The sequence below is a fragment of the Gopherus flavomarginatus genome, chromosome 16 (assembly GCF_025201925.1).
Source record: "Gopherus flavomarginatus isolate rGopFla2 chromosome 16, rGopFla2.mat.asm, whole genome shotgun sequence".
NCBI lineage: Eukaryota > Metazoa > Chordata > Testudines > Testudinidae > Gopherus > Gopherus flavomarginatus.
This window is the reverse complement of record NC_066632.1, coordinates 18,096,002-18,112,009: the sequence shown is the minus strand read 5'-3', so window position 1 is coordinate 18,112,009 and position 16,008 is coordinate 18,096,002. Positions and strand designations below refer to the sequence as shown.

Below are 16,008 nucleotides of genomic sequence, written 5' to 3'. Positions count from 1 at the left end.
CAATGGCCCATTTTCCCCAAACCTGTGAAAGTCGAGTTCCCCCAGGGGATCACAGACCCAAATGCACCAGCTCTGCCATGTAGCACTAAGAGCCAACTCACAAGGAGCTGCTCCACAGGGAAAACAGTGCAATCTTGACAGGTTTCAGAGTGGTAGCTGTGTTAGTCTGTATCAGCAAAAACAACAAGGAGTCCGGTGGCACCTTTGAGACTAAAAGATTTATTTGGGCATAAGATTCTAGCCCACAAAAGCCTATGCCCAGATAAATTTGTTATTCTCTAAGGTGCCACAAGAACTCCTTGTTAGTGCAATCTTGGTAATCAAAGCCTCCCACTCCCTTCTCCTGTGCTTTGACCAGCGCTGAAATAGTTAACAGTGCTGCTATTCAAAGACCCAGTACTGGCCTTTGGGTGAGACCACAATGAGATAATGGGGCAGTTCACACCTTTCCCAGCTATGGCTTCAGGCTTTGGAGAGTCAGAGGCCCCTGTCAGGACAGCTCCTTCTCAATCACCCAAACTCAAGCAGCCTGTGCTGCATCTCTTGAGTCATCTTTTGACAATTTCCTCTACAACCATAACAGCCAGAGACTGGTCGTTTTAAATGACAGCAGAGATTCTAGGGAACAATTGTGACACCTCCCAATGCCCTCTAGCTCCTGCTTTGCCCCCCAGCAAGGGGCACTCCCGCACTTTGGGAAACCTGGAACCCTTCCAAATGAAGGATGCTAGACAAGGGTCCATCCACTACACTATAGACACAATGAGCCAGGGAACCCAGGGACAAGATGTTTCCAGTCTGTGGGATGGATAGGAGAGCTGCCCTTGAGTCGGCTAAAAAGGGAAACTCTCCCTGGAACAAATGCTTCTGGGGGAACTGACGGGCCTTGTGGAGGCTTATGGCCTCTTGTGCAGGTTCTGAGGCCTACCTCACTGCCTCAAGAGCGCCCCCTCTGCTAGGGCAACTGCCTGTGGATGAGGCCTAATCAGGTTAGAGCACCATGCTCTAGCCTGGGATCTTAACCTGCTCCTAATAGACAGCTCCCTCTCATAGTGTGGGCAGCCCCACAGCCGCAGAAAGTCATTGCCCTGAGCGTGGGAGTCAGTCTAATTCCTAGTGGCACTGTTGCAGATCCACAGGGTCTGTGGCCAGCCTGTAACCTGTCCTTCAGGAGTGACCCTGGTAGTTCCACAGGGCCAGGCCTATGGCTTCCACAACTCCAGAACTCAATTCTTGTCTCTCTCCTTGGCTCCCCACAGAGAAACCAGCCAAGCCAGACCCCTTCCCCAGGCTTGTACTGACATTGTCCGCTTCAGGGCACAGTGCCCTCAAGGAGGATTTGAAGCGCCACCAGCAGCCTTTCAAAACAGAACAGGGTCTTTTAGGGAACTGGAACCCAGCATGGGAAGTCCCTAGGTCAGCAGAGAGAAATAAAGTTAAAGACAGAGTCCATCTGGCCAAGCAAGAGCAATCCACCTGCCAAGTGCTCAGGATGCCAGTTCTGATTCTGGCTCTCTGTTTCACTCAGTTCAGCCCAGGTAAGAGCAAGCCAGCCTCTTCCAAAAGCCAGCTCTGATTCCCTTCCTCCACCTCTTAGTGGAGATTAGTCCTTTGTCTTCAGGCAGAGCCACCAGCTTCTCACACTGTAGTGTCAATTGTTCAGTCCTTGGGACTTCCATTGTCTTTTCAGATTCTGTGTTGTTATGGGTGGGTTCTCACCAGTTCCTTAAGGACCCATCCTCCCATCCCAGATAGTGACTTAACTCTTTTGCACCCACTGGGAAGCAATGTAAAGTACAGAGGGAAACCACAGTACAGGTAGGAGTCACAAAAATATAACAGAATTTCCGCCCTTTGCCACGGGCCCTAACTGGCCGCCTGGCTGGCAGTGCCAGGAAAGAGGGGAGGATCGAGCTGAGCTGTTTGCGGGGCAGTGCGAAAATCTTCCATTGCCATTTGTGTGTTGGAGGATTAGGAGATGAATGAGCCTCCAGCGCTGACTTTCTGGCATCTCCCACCAACAAGACCACCACATACAGTGGCTCACTGGCCAGTTGATCATGGTGTACATCACAAGAACATCTAGGAGCCCCACTGAGATTAGGGCCCTGTCATGCCAGGTGCTGCACAGACACAGAGCAAGAGACCTCCCCGCCACAGGGGCTTCACAGTCTGAATAGGCAGGACACAGGGTGGGTGGGGAAACAGAGGGCAAGCAACTTGCCTAAGTCACAGCAGGCCGGGGAATAGAAGCCAGGTCTGAGAATTCCTGAGTCCCAGGCCAGTGCTCTCCTCACTGGGCATCGCTGCCTGCTTGACTCACTTGCTGAGCCCAAGAGGCACTAGGGAGCCAGACTGTCAATAGCCAAGATCCCAGGATTGACTTGCATTCCCTTGGAATCAGAATTGAAAGTGTCAGGTTCCCAGCATGGCACCCACTAGAGCTCTCTAGGGAAACCACCAGCACCCGAGTCCTCAGTGCCATCAGGAGACTCCCATCCAGGCACTGACCCAGCACAGCCCTACAGAACGAGGGGAGCACCCAGGCCCCAGCCCAAGCTAGCATTAAGGCTCCCCTGTGTTATCTGGCATCAGCTCATGTAGGATGATGTCACAGAGCATTCTGAAAGCTCCTTTGCCATTGGCCGGGCCCTCAGTGACATCTGCACCCAGTTCCAGAACTTAAACCGTGCATCTGTTTGGCCTTGATTCCATGGGAATGGCAGGGCCCCATCGCTGCACATTGACCCCCAGTCTGAGCCATCTAAGCCAGCCATAGCCACCACCGGGGGAGCTTGTTTTCATACTTGGCAATAGATTGAAGGGAGGATTTTATCTAAGAGATAAGGTAGGAATTTGCTAAACAAGTGGCCTATAAAAGGAGCTGAAGCAGAGTAGGAGTGGCTGGGCTGGTAGGCAGGACATAACTTCCAGAGAAGGACCTTCTGTGAGCTGGTGAGTACAGACCAGATTCTATGGTAAGAGTTATGGTGGAGTAACATCAGGATTTGGTGCTTAAAATTAGTCTGAAAGACTTAAAGAGATTGTGTCTCTGGGATTCCTTACTCAGGTATCTGGTTTCTAGCTCTAATGCTGGCTTCTCTTTACTCAGAGGGTTAGGGGCTAGGAGGGGAAGTAGCTGCTGTGAAAACCTCCTGAGAAAACTGGAGGTGAGAGTTAATAAAAACTGGCAGCCCAAGCATCTGAACTGAGTAGCATTTGAAGCTTGAATTGAGCTCCTGGGAAGAGGGGTAGAGAGCTAGCAAAGGCTCTTATAAAATATTTAGTGGGAGGCTTTCTAGCCCCCTTAGCCTGTTGAAGCTGTGATAACAGCAATACCTAGCTTTTCTACTCAGCCAAAATGCTATGTATCTCAAAGTGCTTGGTGCTTGGCAACACAGCAGTGCAATGCTGTCCCCATTTCATGGCTATAATGCTGCAGTCTGTGTGCTGGGCTTCTTAGCTTGATGAGCCAGGTCCTTGTGCTGACCCTGTAAGGCAGGAGTTCATAGCATATCAGGGTTGGAAGGGACCTCAAGAGGTCATCTTGTCCAACCCCCTGCTCAAAGCAGGACCAACCCCAACTAAATCATATCAGCCAGGGCTTTGTCAAGCCAGGCTTTAAAGATTCCACCACCTCCCTAGGTAACCCATTCCAGTGCTTCACCACCCTCCTAGTGAAATAGTGTTTCCTAATATCCAACCTACACCTCCCCCACTGCAACTTGAGACCATTGCTTCTTGTTCTGTCATCTGACACCACTGAGAACAGTCTAGATCCATCCTCTTTGGAAATCTCCCTTCAGGTAGTTGAAGGCTGTTATCAAATCGCCCCTCGCTCTTCTCTTCTGCAGACTAAATAAGCTCAGTTCCCTCAGCCTCTCCTCATAAGTCATGTGCTCCAGCCCCCTAATAATTTTTGCTGCCCTCTGCTGGACTCTCTTCAATTTGTTCACATCCTTTCTGTGGGGGTGCGGGAGATGCAAAACTGGATGCAATACTCCAGACGTGGCCTCACCAGTTCTCAACCTTTTCTTTCTGAGGCTCCCACAACATCATATTAAAAACCCCACAGCCCACTTGTATCACCACAGCTGCTTTTCTGCATATAAAAGCCAGGACCAGCATTCGGGCTTAACAAGCAGGCAACTTCCCAGGGCCCCATGCCACAGGGGGTCCCATGAAGCTAAATTGCTCAGGCTTCAGCTTTAGCCCTGGCTGGTGGGGCTTCGAGCCCCTGACTTCAGCCCCATGCAGTGGAGCTTTGGCTTTCTAGGTGCTGGCAAGCCTAATGCTGGCCCTGCTTGGTGGCCCTCCTAAAACCTGCTGGTGGCCCCCAAAGGGCCTGTTCCCCTGGTTGAGAACCACTGCTGTAAGGCGCTGGGGACTTGATCTGCCTTGCCTGGCTGCTTGTGCCATTGCAGGCAGGCACTGAGGTGAAGTGGCTGTGAAATGCCACTAGCCCAGGATGGGCATTGACTGGCATAGTTATAATGGTATAACACTAGACTAGTCCTGCCAGTCAGCTTCCCAGTGTATCCAAGCAACACTGCTCAAAATGGAGCTGAGTTCTCTTGGTGCTTTGCACACGCATTAGGGCTGAGCCCCACCCTGTGTCTCTGAAGAACCCTCAGGAGTCCTTACCATGCAGAAAGCAGCACTTAGCGCTCTTGTCAATATTCTCCACTTGGAGACAGACTGAAGACTGAGGCGTGGCCTACACTTAAAACAGCAGCTAAGGTGCTGGAGGAGGTGGCTTTCATGCAGTGACAGGAGGAGCCCTTCTCACAGCGTAGGCTGTGTCTGAGCTATGAAGTCACGCCAGGATAATTACAGCACTATGGCTACGCTGCTATAGACCAGTGGTTCTCAACCTACTTACCATTGTGAGCTGCATATGCAGCCCACAATCTGTTGTGGGCCACATCCAATACTCCCTGTATGGCCCTGAGGATGTCCTATGGGCTGCAGCTCTCTGTACTGATTGAGCTGCAGGCTGAGTGCCACTGCTATAGACCCTGTAGTGTAGGCAAGCCCTCCCGCTTCAACAGCTCTCTGCATCCCCAGCCAGGTGGCAGCTGAAGTGTCAATATCTCTTGGTGATAACCATGCTACCTGCCTGCCAATGTGTCTGGGACGGTGCTTTGCCAGCTCCTGCACTGTCCCCATGGCAGGTGGGCACTGCTACCAATGCCTGTGGCTCTTGCTTTGAATCTATGGAGCCTGGTGTCTAGCTAAACATCCCAGCTACTGGAGATGTGACACTGGGAGGATGCTACTGGCCTTCAATTACCTATGGCCTAGCCTTGCTGTAAGGTTGGCCCTCTCCCATGACCCACAGGGAAGGGCCAGTGAGAAATCAAGATCCTGAGACTGACAGTCCCCAAGACTAATAGGAAGAGGTCAATGCTCTAGTTCAGCCTGATTGACAGGGCAAATGAACCAATGAGGGAGGCAGGAACCTGGGGTCCTGTCCGCTGTCTTAGCTGGAGCTGCCTGAGCCCGCGCAGGGCAGAGCTAAGGGGAGAGCAGTGAGCGGAGCTGGGCCAGAGGCAAGGCCGGGGAGCTGCAGGTGCAGGCTGTGCTAACGGTAACACCGGCACTGGGTGCAATGAGGGGCAGCAGGCCCAGTGCAGGGGGACACCCCCAGGCACGAGGACTCGCAGGCTGGACTTGGAGGGGGTTGTTCATGACCCCAACGGGAGACGATGCTGGGGAGCAGGGTCCTGCCGCCAGAGCATGAGGGTGTGTGGCTACCGCCAGAGCAAGTGTCTGACCCGCAGTGTCATTGCAGCGCAGCCAGGGCCTGGCCAGGAGGCCTGGGATGGGCGAGGAAGAGGCTGTGAACTGTCCTGAAGCCGCAGAGACGGCCGGCTGTGGTGTCCCTGTGCCACAGGGTGGGGTCCTTGTGTCTTCGTCTATCCATTTCTGCATTAGTTTTCTTATTGTTCCTTGCTGGGTAATACATCCTATTCAGTTTGAACTTAACGTCCTGCTCACTGGGCCAGGGGAGTGGCTGGTGTGGAGAGAGCGCCCTGGGGAGGGGAGACCATGACGAGGCTAGAGGTGAAGCCTCCCAGGGATCTTGGGCCCAGCCCTGTCAGGGTTACAAGGACTCTGTTGCACAGAAGAACAGAAAGGGAGGCCTTCAGGTCAGGCAGACATCTGGGTAAAGGGCATGGGAGCAAGGACTCAAATCCATTTGCTGTCCAATTCCACTGGCGTAGTGCAGCAGCCAGGAAAGTTCCCCATGTTTCCCTGCTTACATTGTGGTTGCAGATAAAATCTGGAAACATGCTTAAAATCTCTGATTCTATCATTTATTACTCTTTAAAATCTCATGGTCTCTGAATACTTGGAGAAGGCTCTTACCAGGTATGATCTCACAGAACTTACCCTCAGAGCCCTGATCCCATCCACATTAAAGTCTATCTTAAAGACTCAGTTTTCCCCTGCAGTTTTCCGTGTGTGTGTGAGTACTATCCTAGTGTCAGAAAAGTGCCCACTACACAATGGGTGCTACTTTAACCCTGATAACACCCCCATTTCTAGCCTGTTTCTAGCTGCAGGGCTAATGGTTTCCTGCTTCCATGTGCTGCCAACTGAATCCCTAAGAGCTTACTGGCCAAGCCACAGCCATGCCATGCCTTGTACCCTCTGGCTAAATTTCTAACTCTGGGAACAGAAACAGCCTGAGCTCCATGTAAACAGTGCTGGGGTTTCCCTTTTGCGGTCTGCTGGGATCAGCTGTGTGTGGAAGGGGAAAACTGGGCCTTCAATATGGGGGTGATAGCTGCTGAAGGCATCACCCTAGGCAGTCTACCCCTCCTGGCCTCGCTATCTGTGCTCCGACTAAGTGGGTATTCACCCACGAAAGCTCATGCTCCAATATGTCTGTTAGTCTATAAGGTGCCACAGGTCTCTGCTGCTTTTACAGATCCAGACTAACATGGCTACCCCTTTGATACTATCTGTGCATTGTGTGCCTTCTGCTGTGCAGGTGTGATGGATCCCGAGCGGCTCATCCCATGCCCCTATGATAAAAACCACCAGATCCGAGCCTCCAGGTTTCCCTACCACTTGGTCAAATGCGGAGAGGTAAGAGCAAGCTACCCAGTGGGACAGAGTCTGAGGTGCCCAGAGGAGATGGCCACCTGTCCTTGTTCTCTGTAATTATTTTCCTCTGCCTCCAGTGCAAACCCCAAATGGGAAATGACTGCCTGGGAAGGAGCACTGCAGAAAAGGATCTGGGGTTTATAGTGGATCACAAACTAAATATGAGTCACAATGTTTGCTTTTTTGCAATAGTATTACATTCTTCTGAGATGTAATGGCAGGAGCGTTGTAAACAAGACAAAAGAAGTAATTCTTCACCTGTACTTGACACTAATAAGGCCCAAGCTGGAGTATTGTCTTGTTCTAGGCCTTGCACTCCAGGAAAGAGTCCAGAGGTGAACAACTAAAGTGATCAAAGGTCTGAAAAACATAACCTGCAAGGAATGATTGAAAAAATTAGGTTTGTTTCGTCTGGAGGTGCTGGGGGTGGGGCGGGAATAGGTCTTGAAGTAGGTAATAGTTGCTATAAAGAGCAGAGTGATAAATTGTTCTGTTGTCAGTGGATAAGGAGAACAAGAAATAATGGGCTTATATTGCAGCAAGGGAGATTCAGAGATTATCTAGGGAGACTTTTAAGATGAACACCTAGGATGGGCTAGGTAACACTTTGTCCTGACTCTGCAGGGGATGACTAGATGACCTGTTGAGGTACCTTCCAGACCTACATTTATGTGAAGCTCACACTTGGAGCTTATCTTCACTGCCCAGTTAACTCGGGTGTTGCCCCTACCCTGGCTCCTGTCCGTCCACACAAACCCTTTGGCCATGTGTGGTGCTGCTTCACACCTGGGTTAGCCTGCCCATGGTGGAGTAGGAGAGAGTCTGATAGCCTCTCTTGGTAATCTGCCCTCTCTGCACTGAAGATCCAGACTTAACCTGATAGTCCTCTAATGCTGTCCCACAATTCACTGGAGGGGGTAGGTGGGGAGATAGAGCAGCTCAGCTGAGAGCCAGCAGCTACACCACCTCCCCCTCCTCTGTGCCCCCTCCCCCGTGAAATCTGAGAGCCTTGCATGAGTGAATGTGGCCCCAGCAAACTGGGCAGGGCTCTGTGGTCTGGCTGTTCACCTGGGCTAGGCCAGCCCAAATGTTGGTCACCTGAGTTATGTCTTCACTGCAGAGTTAATCCTTGGAGACACCCAGGCTTCAAAAGCTCCTGAACTTCAGGGCAGCTTGGATCCAGGCCTGCCCTGCCTCACTGAGGGGCCTTGGTGAGGTTACACTAATGTCTCTTTAGGATACTCTGGCTGCACAAAGGGACCTGAAGCACGTGGAAATGGTCTCCTGGAACAACAGCCTGCAGAGGGGCCTCCCTGGGTTGGATGCAGGCTCCACGCTAGCCTGGCTCCACGCCCTGATGTAAGGAACAGTTTGCGGCTGCTTTGGGTGTAGCTAGAGTATCTGTACTATACCTATGTTCTGCTGCCCAGGGGCCATGAGAAGTAGAGCCCCATAAATCAGAGCAGCCCAAAGGTTGTTCTAATTTGCAGCAGCAAGGGCAGGAGCAGCTCAGCCCAAGTCTAGGGAGAGCTAAGGTAGCCTGAAGACAGTCCCGCTGTTCTGCTTCCCACCTCTTCCTGGACTGGGCTGGAGCAACCAAGAATCAAACCCAAGAAATTCAGCACTGCTGCAGATGCACCAGGTTCACTGCACATACAGATATGTCTACACAACAGTTAGGGGAGAGTCTCACAGCCCAGGTAGATGGGCTTACAGTAGTGAGGCTTGAGCTAATACAGTTAAAAATCACAATGTGGATGTTGTGGCTTGGGCTCTTAAGCCCACTTCACACTGTAGGTTTGAGTCCAAGCTCCAGTCCATGCTATTGCGTCCACAGTGCTATTTTTAGCGTGCTACTTTGAGCACCACTAGCTCAAGTCTCTGTCCAGTCGGGAGGTTTGCTCCTAGCTGCTGCATGTGGACCTACTGAGTGCTGCTCTCTCAGTAAGCACTCGGCAAGGCAATGATTTGTTTCCAGCTTGCCAGTTTTCTGGCTCTGATGCATCCCTAAGAGGTCCTCTCAGCTGCCTCCCCCTACGAGCAGCTCTGGAAGCAGTGAGCAGAACTCATGATGGTACCTCCCTGCTGTCTCTGCATAGTGGCATCTTATGGCTTCTCTTCCAGAATAACAAGAAAAGAGCCAAAGAGCTGGCCACGTGCCCCTACAATGCTCGCCACAGAGTCCCAAAGCGAGAGCTCCAGCTGCACATCTCCGCCTGCACAGACAACAGGGCGTCAGAGCTGTTCAGTGGTAAGTATAGGGGAGTGAGGGGAGCTGGTGGTAGCACACCTGCTTTAATACATGCCTGCTCCTGCTGACTAACTTGACCTGCCCCAGCCTAGGGTGACTGCAAGGGAGTCTGTTCTAGGAAATTTTGCTCTGAACACCAGCACAAGCCCCGAGCAATCTGTAGCTCGTGTGTGCATACCCTGCACTCATCACAACTACTGTAGGTCCACTTGGTCTGAGCAAGGCTGAGTGCTGTTGCCCAGCACATCCCTCTGTACCAGCAGCAGCAGGTGCTGGCTTAGCTGCACTGCTATAAATCGTGAACACGCAGAGTTTGCTCTAGTGGCTGAAATCCCAGCATAGAACAGGCTGGGCTTCTGCTGCTCTTCCTTCATTGACAGATTCTGCAGGAATTGGCTAGAAATCCCTTTTCCTCCCCAATGCCCATCACCTGCAGGAGATGAACAGCTGGCTCAGGAAGTACCCTCATGGCTAGCTGGGGGACATGCTCCCTGCCTGGCACAGCAGGGGGCAGGTCACTTGGCATCACTGAAGAGTCCTGGTTTCTACTGTCTGCTCACTGGGGCAGGAGCTACTGACTCTCCTAACATCTCCTGGGGGCGGCTGGCCTGCAAACCTACATCCAGAGAGCAGAGCACTAGGGGCCAGCATTTCTGAAGTGCCCAACATCAGGCTTAGGGTGTTGGGCTCTGCTGAATGGCTAACTAGGTGCTGAGGAGAGCCAGTGGGGAACCTCTTTTGTCAGAAAACACTGTGCTTCATTGATCTCCATGAACACCTCATGGGAAAGGGTTCTTTGGGCTTTGACACACACTGCAACTTGGAAAATCTTAGTCCCATTCTTTGACTCTTGAAATAAGAAAATCCAGTTTTCTGGTTCAAAATGACAATTTGAAACTAATTGTAGTTAAAAAAAAATAGTCAAAAATGAAATATTTTCACTTGAACCAAATGAGGGGGGCTAGCTGATAAACTTGGTGGGTTTTTTGTTTCTACTTTTTGTCCTGCTTTCAGACAGGAAACTCATATTTCCTTGGGTTTCCTGTCCCAGCTGTGGTGAGAACCTGGCCCCACAGCTGTACTGAGAACTCCGGAGATCAGTGTGTATACTGAGCCCTGTAGGGCTGATGGTATCAGCTCTGCGTGACCCCATTTATAGCAGTGGAACCATATTGGCTCCATTGTGTAAGGTCAGGGTGATCGTGGAGAGTTCTCTGGTCTTTCCAGCTAGGGCTGTAGGAGCCAACACTTCTCAGCTTGTCAAGCTGTTTGGCTTTTAAAGGCTTCTCCATTCTGTGCATGGCAAGAACTTGAGGTAAGATGAGCTTGTGCCCTGGGGAACAAAGGCTGTCCAGCTGGCGGAGTGAGCTGGGGCCAGTGTAGGAGAGCAGAGACCCTGGACACACTTCAGTCTGACCTGAGCCTGGCTCTGAGGAGAGTTTAGAAACTGTTCCCCAACTAAGGAGCATCTCCAGTTAAATGTGGCCTTTGACCCCCTGTAATGCTGGGCCTCTGGCTAACAGAACTGAGCCCTGATCCACTTAGACAACCATATTTCACTTCTAGACCAGCTACCCTGCTTCTCGTCTTCCTTCCAAGTCCTGTAACATGTCTCCTCTGCTTGCAGGGACATCAATGACTTTCAGTCCCAAGAAGGAACTGAAAGAGACTCCAAGATCCTGGCAGTGTCCCCCCTGCCAAGAGGACTGGGAGGCAGGTGAGTGGTGGTGAAGAAGCTGTTGTCTCTGCTGTAATTGGCATGTGGTACCTATGCCTCACAGGACTTGGCTGAGGCTGGGATTACACTACAAGTGTTATAGTGCAGGTACTCACTGCAGTAGTGGAAGGAGGTTTTTTAGTCACTGTAGTTTAATCGAGGAGGCAGCTAGGTCAGTGGAAGAATTTTTCTATTGACCCACCGGTGTCTGTACCAGGGCTTAGGCTGGCTTAGCTACACTTCTCAGGGGGTGGGGGTGGGGGTGCATTTTTCACACTCTGAAGCAACATAGCTGAGTCGACCTAAGTTTTAGGTTAGACCAGGCCTTAGAGCAGGGCTCGGCAAACTTTCTGAAGTGCTGTGCCAAATCTTCATATATTCACTCTAATTTAAGGTGTCACCTGCCAGTAATACATTTTAACATTTTTAGAAGGTCTCTTTCTATAAGTCTATAATATATAACTAAACTATTGTTGTATGTAAAGTAAATATCGTTTTTAAAATGTTTAAGAAGCTTCATTTAAAATTAAATTTAAAATGCAGAGCCCCCCCAGACCGGTGGCCAGGACCTGGGCAGTGTGAGTGCTGCTGAAATTCAGCTCGCGTGCCACCTTCTGCACATGTGCCATAGATTTCCTACCCCTGCCTTAGAGCGTGGAACCACACACCATGCTGCCTTTAGCATTACCAGTCACTGCTATACCTTGTCTACATATGGAAGTTGACTGGCATTTAGTGACCCTTCCCTGAGTATTTCAGAATAATTCATGTGCTTCATAAGTGAAGAAATCCTGGAATCAGGGCCGTCCTTAGCCATAGGCAGAATAGGCAGCAGCCTAGGCAGGACCGGTGTTAGGGGTTTGAGCGCCCTAGGCGGACGGGAATTTCGCCACCCCGCGTGCTGGTCCCGTGGCTCCAGTGGAGCTGCCGCAGTGGTGCCTGCGGAGGATCCAGTGCTCCGTGGCTCCAGTGGAGCTGCCACAGTCATGCCTGTGGGCGGTCCACCGGAGCCGCGCGAGCAGCCGACCGCCCGCAGGCACCACCGTGGCAGCTCCACTGGAGCCGCCTGCCGCCCCCTCTGGCAAAACGGCACCCACCAATTATTCTGGCGCCCTAGGCGATTGCCTAGGCTACCTAAATGGTAGCGCCGGCCCTGAGCCTAGGGCACTACTAGGTCTGGGGGCACCGCTCTGCTGGGAGCCCAGACAGACGGGAAGCAGCGGAGCATGTAAGAGCAGGGCTGCTGGGTCCTAGAGAGAGCCGAATGCACCACAGTCTGAGAGAGGGGATTGGCTGCTAGGGTCTCTGGGAAGGGATAGGGGAAGGAACTCACCTGTGAGTGTGACTCTTTCCCCCCGGTGTGAGGTGAGGCCGGCTCGGTGGCTCTGGCAGTATCCTTTGTTGTCCCCCATAACATCCATTCTTCTCCCCCCTACCCCACAGAGCACCCCACCTTTCTCCTTCCCCCCATGGAGCACCCCTATCTCCCCCCTCCCCTCCCTGGCTGCCTACTGAGGAATGAAAGTGAAAGTAACTCACTTCCTTTGCAGGCAGCCAGGATTTGAATGGTCGCACAGGGCTCGGCTGGGGATAGCCAAATGGCATGTGCAGAAAATCAGGACAGGGGGTTGGGGGAGGGTGAGCAGATGTCCCACTTTTATAGGGACAGTCCCAATTTTGGGGTCTTTTTCTTATATAGACTTCTGGTGCCTGTATAAGACAAAGCCCCAAATATTGGGACTGGTCATATAAAATCAGAACGTCTGGATCTGGTCACCCTAGCTGGGAAGCGCTTCTCTCCCCCAGGCGGAGCTGCACAGGGCAGGATGAGCTGCTGTGGCTTCATGAGTGCCCCGTCCCTGAGATCAGATACTGTGCTAACTTTACCATGGTCCATTGGGCTGGCAAAGGTGCCTATTGGCGTATGATTGGACCTGAGGGTTTGCTGCTGCTGTTGCCACTCTGCACCCCAAGAGGTGGATTTTGGGGTCCTGCAGTTTTCCACCCGTCTCCTCCTCTACTGCAGCTGTTGGACCAGCAGGCTAGGGGTGAGCCAAGCATGAAAGCAGTACTGTGTTGCCATTTAGATTGTCATTTAACAAATTTGTTTGCCAAAAATGCTTGCTAACAATCCTGAATTCAATTTCAATTAAAAAAAAATCAATATCTTAGCCAAAAACAGAAAATTAAGTTGTTGACAATTATTTGTGACAAGTTTGGTATGGGGAAGGGAATGGGCCAGTTTTCATCAGAGAAACAAAAAATGTTGACTGACTTTCCTATAGCCCTGTCACTGCTAAATAGAGCCCTCCAACAACTGTAATATGGTCATCTCCTTACTAGTGTATAGAGCAGGGGTTCCCAAACTTTAACAGCCCGTGAACCCCTTTCACTAAATTGTGAAATGTCATGAACCTCCTCCTAAAAATGAATATTTTCAGGGATTTAAGTTTAAATTTCCTCAGTGTGATGGATGCCCCAACTGCCTGCCTCGCTCTTCCTGGGGCTCAGGCTGGGGTTTGGGCTGTCGGCTCCCCTGCTGACGGGGGCAGGGCTCAGGCTGCCAGCCTCTACTGCCCAGCCCCACTCTTCCTGTTACTCGGACTGCCAGCCCCAGTCAGAGCACTGGGGTTCAGGCTGCCAGCACCCTTGCTGACCGCCAGAACTCGGGCTGCCAGCCCAAACTGCCTGGCTTGGAGTGTCTGCCCTGCAACCGGGTCCCACCTGCTGTCTCCAATGCCCGGGGTCCTCTGGCTGCCATTAGTGAAATTTTTCTGGCGAACCCCTTGTAACATTCTGCAAACCCCCAGGGGCTCGCGAACCCTAGTTTGGGAACCACTGGTATAGAGCAGGGGTTGGCAACCTACGGCACATATGCCAAAGGTGACATGCTAGCTGATTTTTGATGCTCTGGGGTTCTGGCTGCTGCCCCATTGCCAGCTGAGGTCCTGGCCACCGGCCCCACTCAGCACTCGCTGCTGGCCTGGGACCCCCAAGGGACCCCAGGCTGGCAGCGGGCTAAGCAGGCCGGCAGCTGAGACCCTGGCTAAGCCACTCAACCCACTGTCCACCTGCGGTTCTATTCACTCAGCTGGCAGCAGGCTGAGTGGGACTAAATTCAACGAAATAGGAAAACAAGAGCAACTAATGACAAAGTGCAAGAACCTAGAGAGTCTCCTGAAGCACAGTGATAGTTTTGATTTAAATGGACTTGAACTGTACGAAGAACTGAGTACACTGTCATCAATGTTGCCACATGCAAAATCAATGATGGACATTGTACAGTTTATTCATACCAGCAAACTTGTTGATATATATATCCCCTAATGTGTACATATTCACTCGTATTCTACTGACAATTTTACAGCCAAAAAAGCCAGAAAGGTTGCTTTTAATTAAAAACAAATCCTTGTTTCAATACCTCTTCATATACATTTCCAGTAAAATGTTGACAAATTTAAAAAAATTATATTATTTGCATCATTCTGTCAAATCAGAATTTTTTCTATAGTGCTACTTCTTTAGTGCTAGTCCATCAGCAGGACAATGTGCTTCATTAAGTTAAATTGGTTTTAATAACATGCATGTGGCAAGTTTTCCAATACTGTAAGCTTATGTTTGTTTTGCTCAGAGCAAGTCAGGCACATATCCCAGAATAGCTACTCTGGTCAACTCCCCCTGTTGATAACCCACTTTAGACAGATGTGGGCTTTTGCTTTATATAGGATTAAAGGTTTGGTGTTAGATTGTGGTGGCTAGGGCTTCACTTGACCAGTTTAACACATGCCACAGTACAACTGTTTTATCTTGACTAGTTTAATAAACTAAGCTGTATAATGCAATACTTACCACATTTAAATTCTAAACAAGGTGTCCACTGGGCAGGGGTCTGAGGGTGTGTGGTTAACAAGTCCAAATCCCACTGTGGCCAAAGCAAGCTGTAGCTGACAAGGCTGTGTCTGTCTCCACTTGGGGAATTTTGAGGGCACTGACAGGCTTACCTCCTCACCCCCCTGTGCTCCTTCTGAGCTCCCACTGCTTCAGTATTGTTGGAATTTGACATCAAGGCTCTGAGGCTGCAGGTTTAATATGGTGGCATTTTGTTTCCAGCTGCTGAGATTTTCTACTGTGCTTGGGTCCTGCTGGCTTATCCAAAGCAGTGGGCATCTCTTCCCTGAAGCTCCATAGCATGGAAAAGGCCAGCTTCCTGCTGCTAAAATCAGTGAGAGCAACCACTGGCTCCTCCAGGGCAGGCTGAACCCTCCTGCTGGATCTTGCATAAGTAAACACATTTCAAGGGACCATTCATGGTGAAGTGGCCTGTTAACACCCCACAGTTGGGTGGGTGGGTGGGGAGGGAGCTGTGGATTATTGATTACTGTAATAAACCATAAATCCAGTATGCTATCATGTACCAGCAATGCCCCTCTGCTATTTACATTGGCCAAACCGGACAGTCTCTACGTAAAAAGATAAATGGACACAAGTCAGATACTATGAATGGCAATATACAAAAGCCTGTAGGAGAATACTTTAACCTGCTGGCCACACAATAGCAGATTTTAAGGTAGTCATCCTGCAGCAAAAAAACTTCAGGACCAGACTTCAAAGAGAAACTGCTGAGCTTCACCTTAACTCAGTGGTCCCCAACCTTTTTCATCGGGCGGGTGCCAGACAATGAGCCACAGAGAAGCGTGGCAGAGGACGAGCATCCGCTGAAATTCCGCCGACAAGCGGCAATGTCAGTAGGCAACACTGCCGACAAGCTGCGTCATCCAGAGGCATCACTGTCGAAATGCCACTGATCTTTTTCAGCAGTATTTCAGCGGTGACACCTCTGGAAGACGCAGCTTGTTGGCGGTATTTCAGCTGATGCTCAAGTGCCGGCCAGTATGCAGGTGCATTAGATGCCCCGGTGGGCGCC

The 16,008-nt window shown here is 50.9% G+C and overlaps 1 protein-coding gene across 3 annotated transcripts in view; it reads left to right on the top strand.

Moving 5' to 3' along the window:
- Positions 1–16,008, top strand: part of LOC127035726 (gametocyte-specific factor 1-like) — a 34,321-nt gene that overhangs the window by 4,390 nt on the left and 13,923 nt on the right. For all 3 annotated transcript variants that reach the window (XR_007769902.1, XR_007769903.1, XM_050926010.1), the window contains exons 2-4: positions 7,001–7,098; positions 9,241–9,367; positions 10,995–11,084. Coding sequence is in view for 1 of the 3 variants with exons in the window: in XM_050926010.1 (XP_050781967.1) it covers positions 7,001–7,098; positions 9,241–9,367; positions 10,995–11,084 (315 nt within the window). In the remaining 2 variants the exon portion in view is untranslated. The remainder of the gene's footprint in view (positions 1–7,000; positions 7,099–9,240; positions 9,368–10,994; positions 11,085–16,008) is intronic.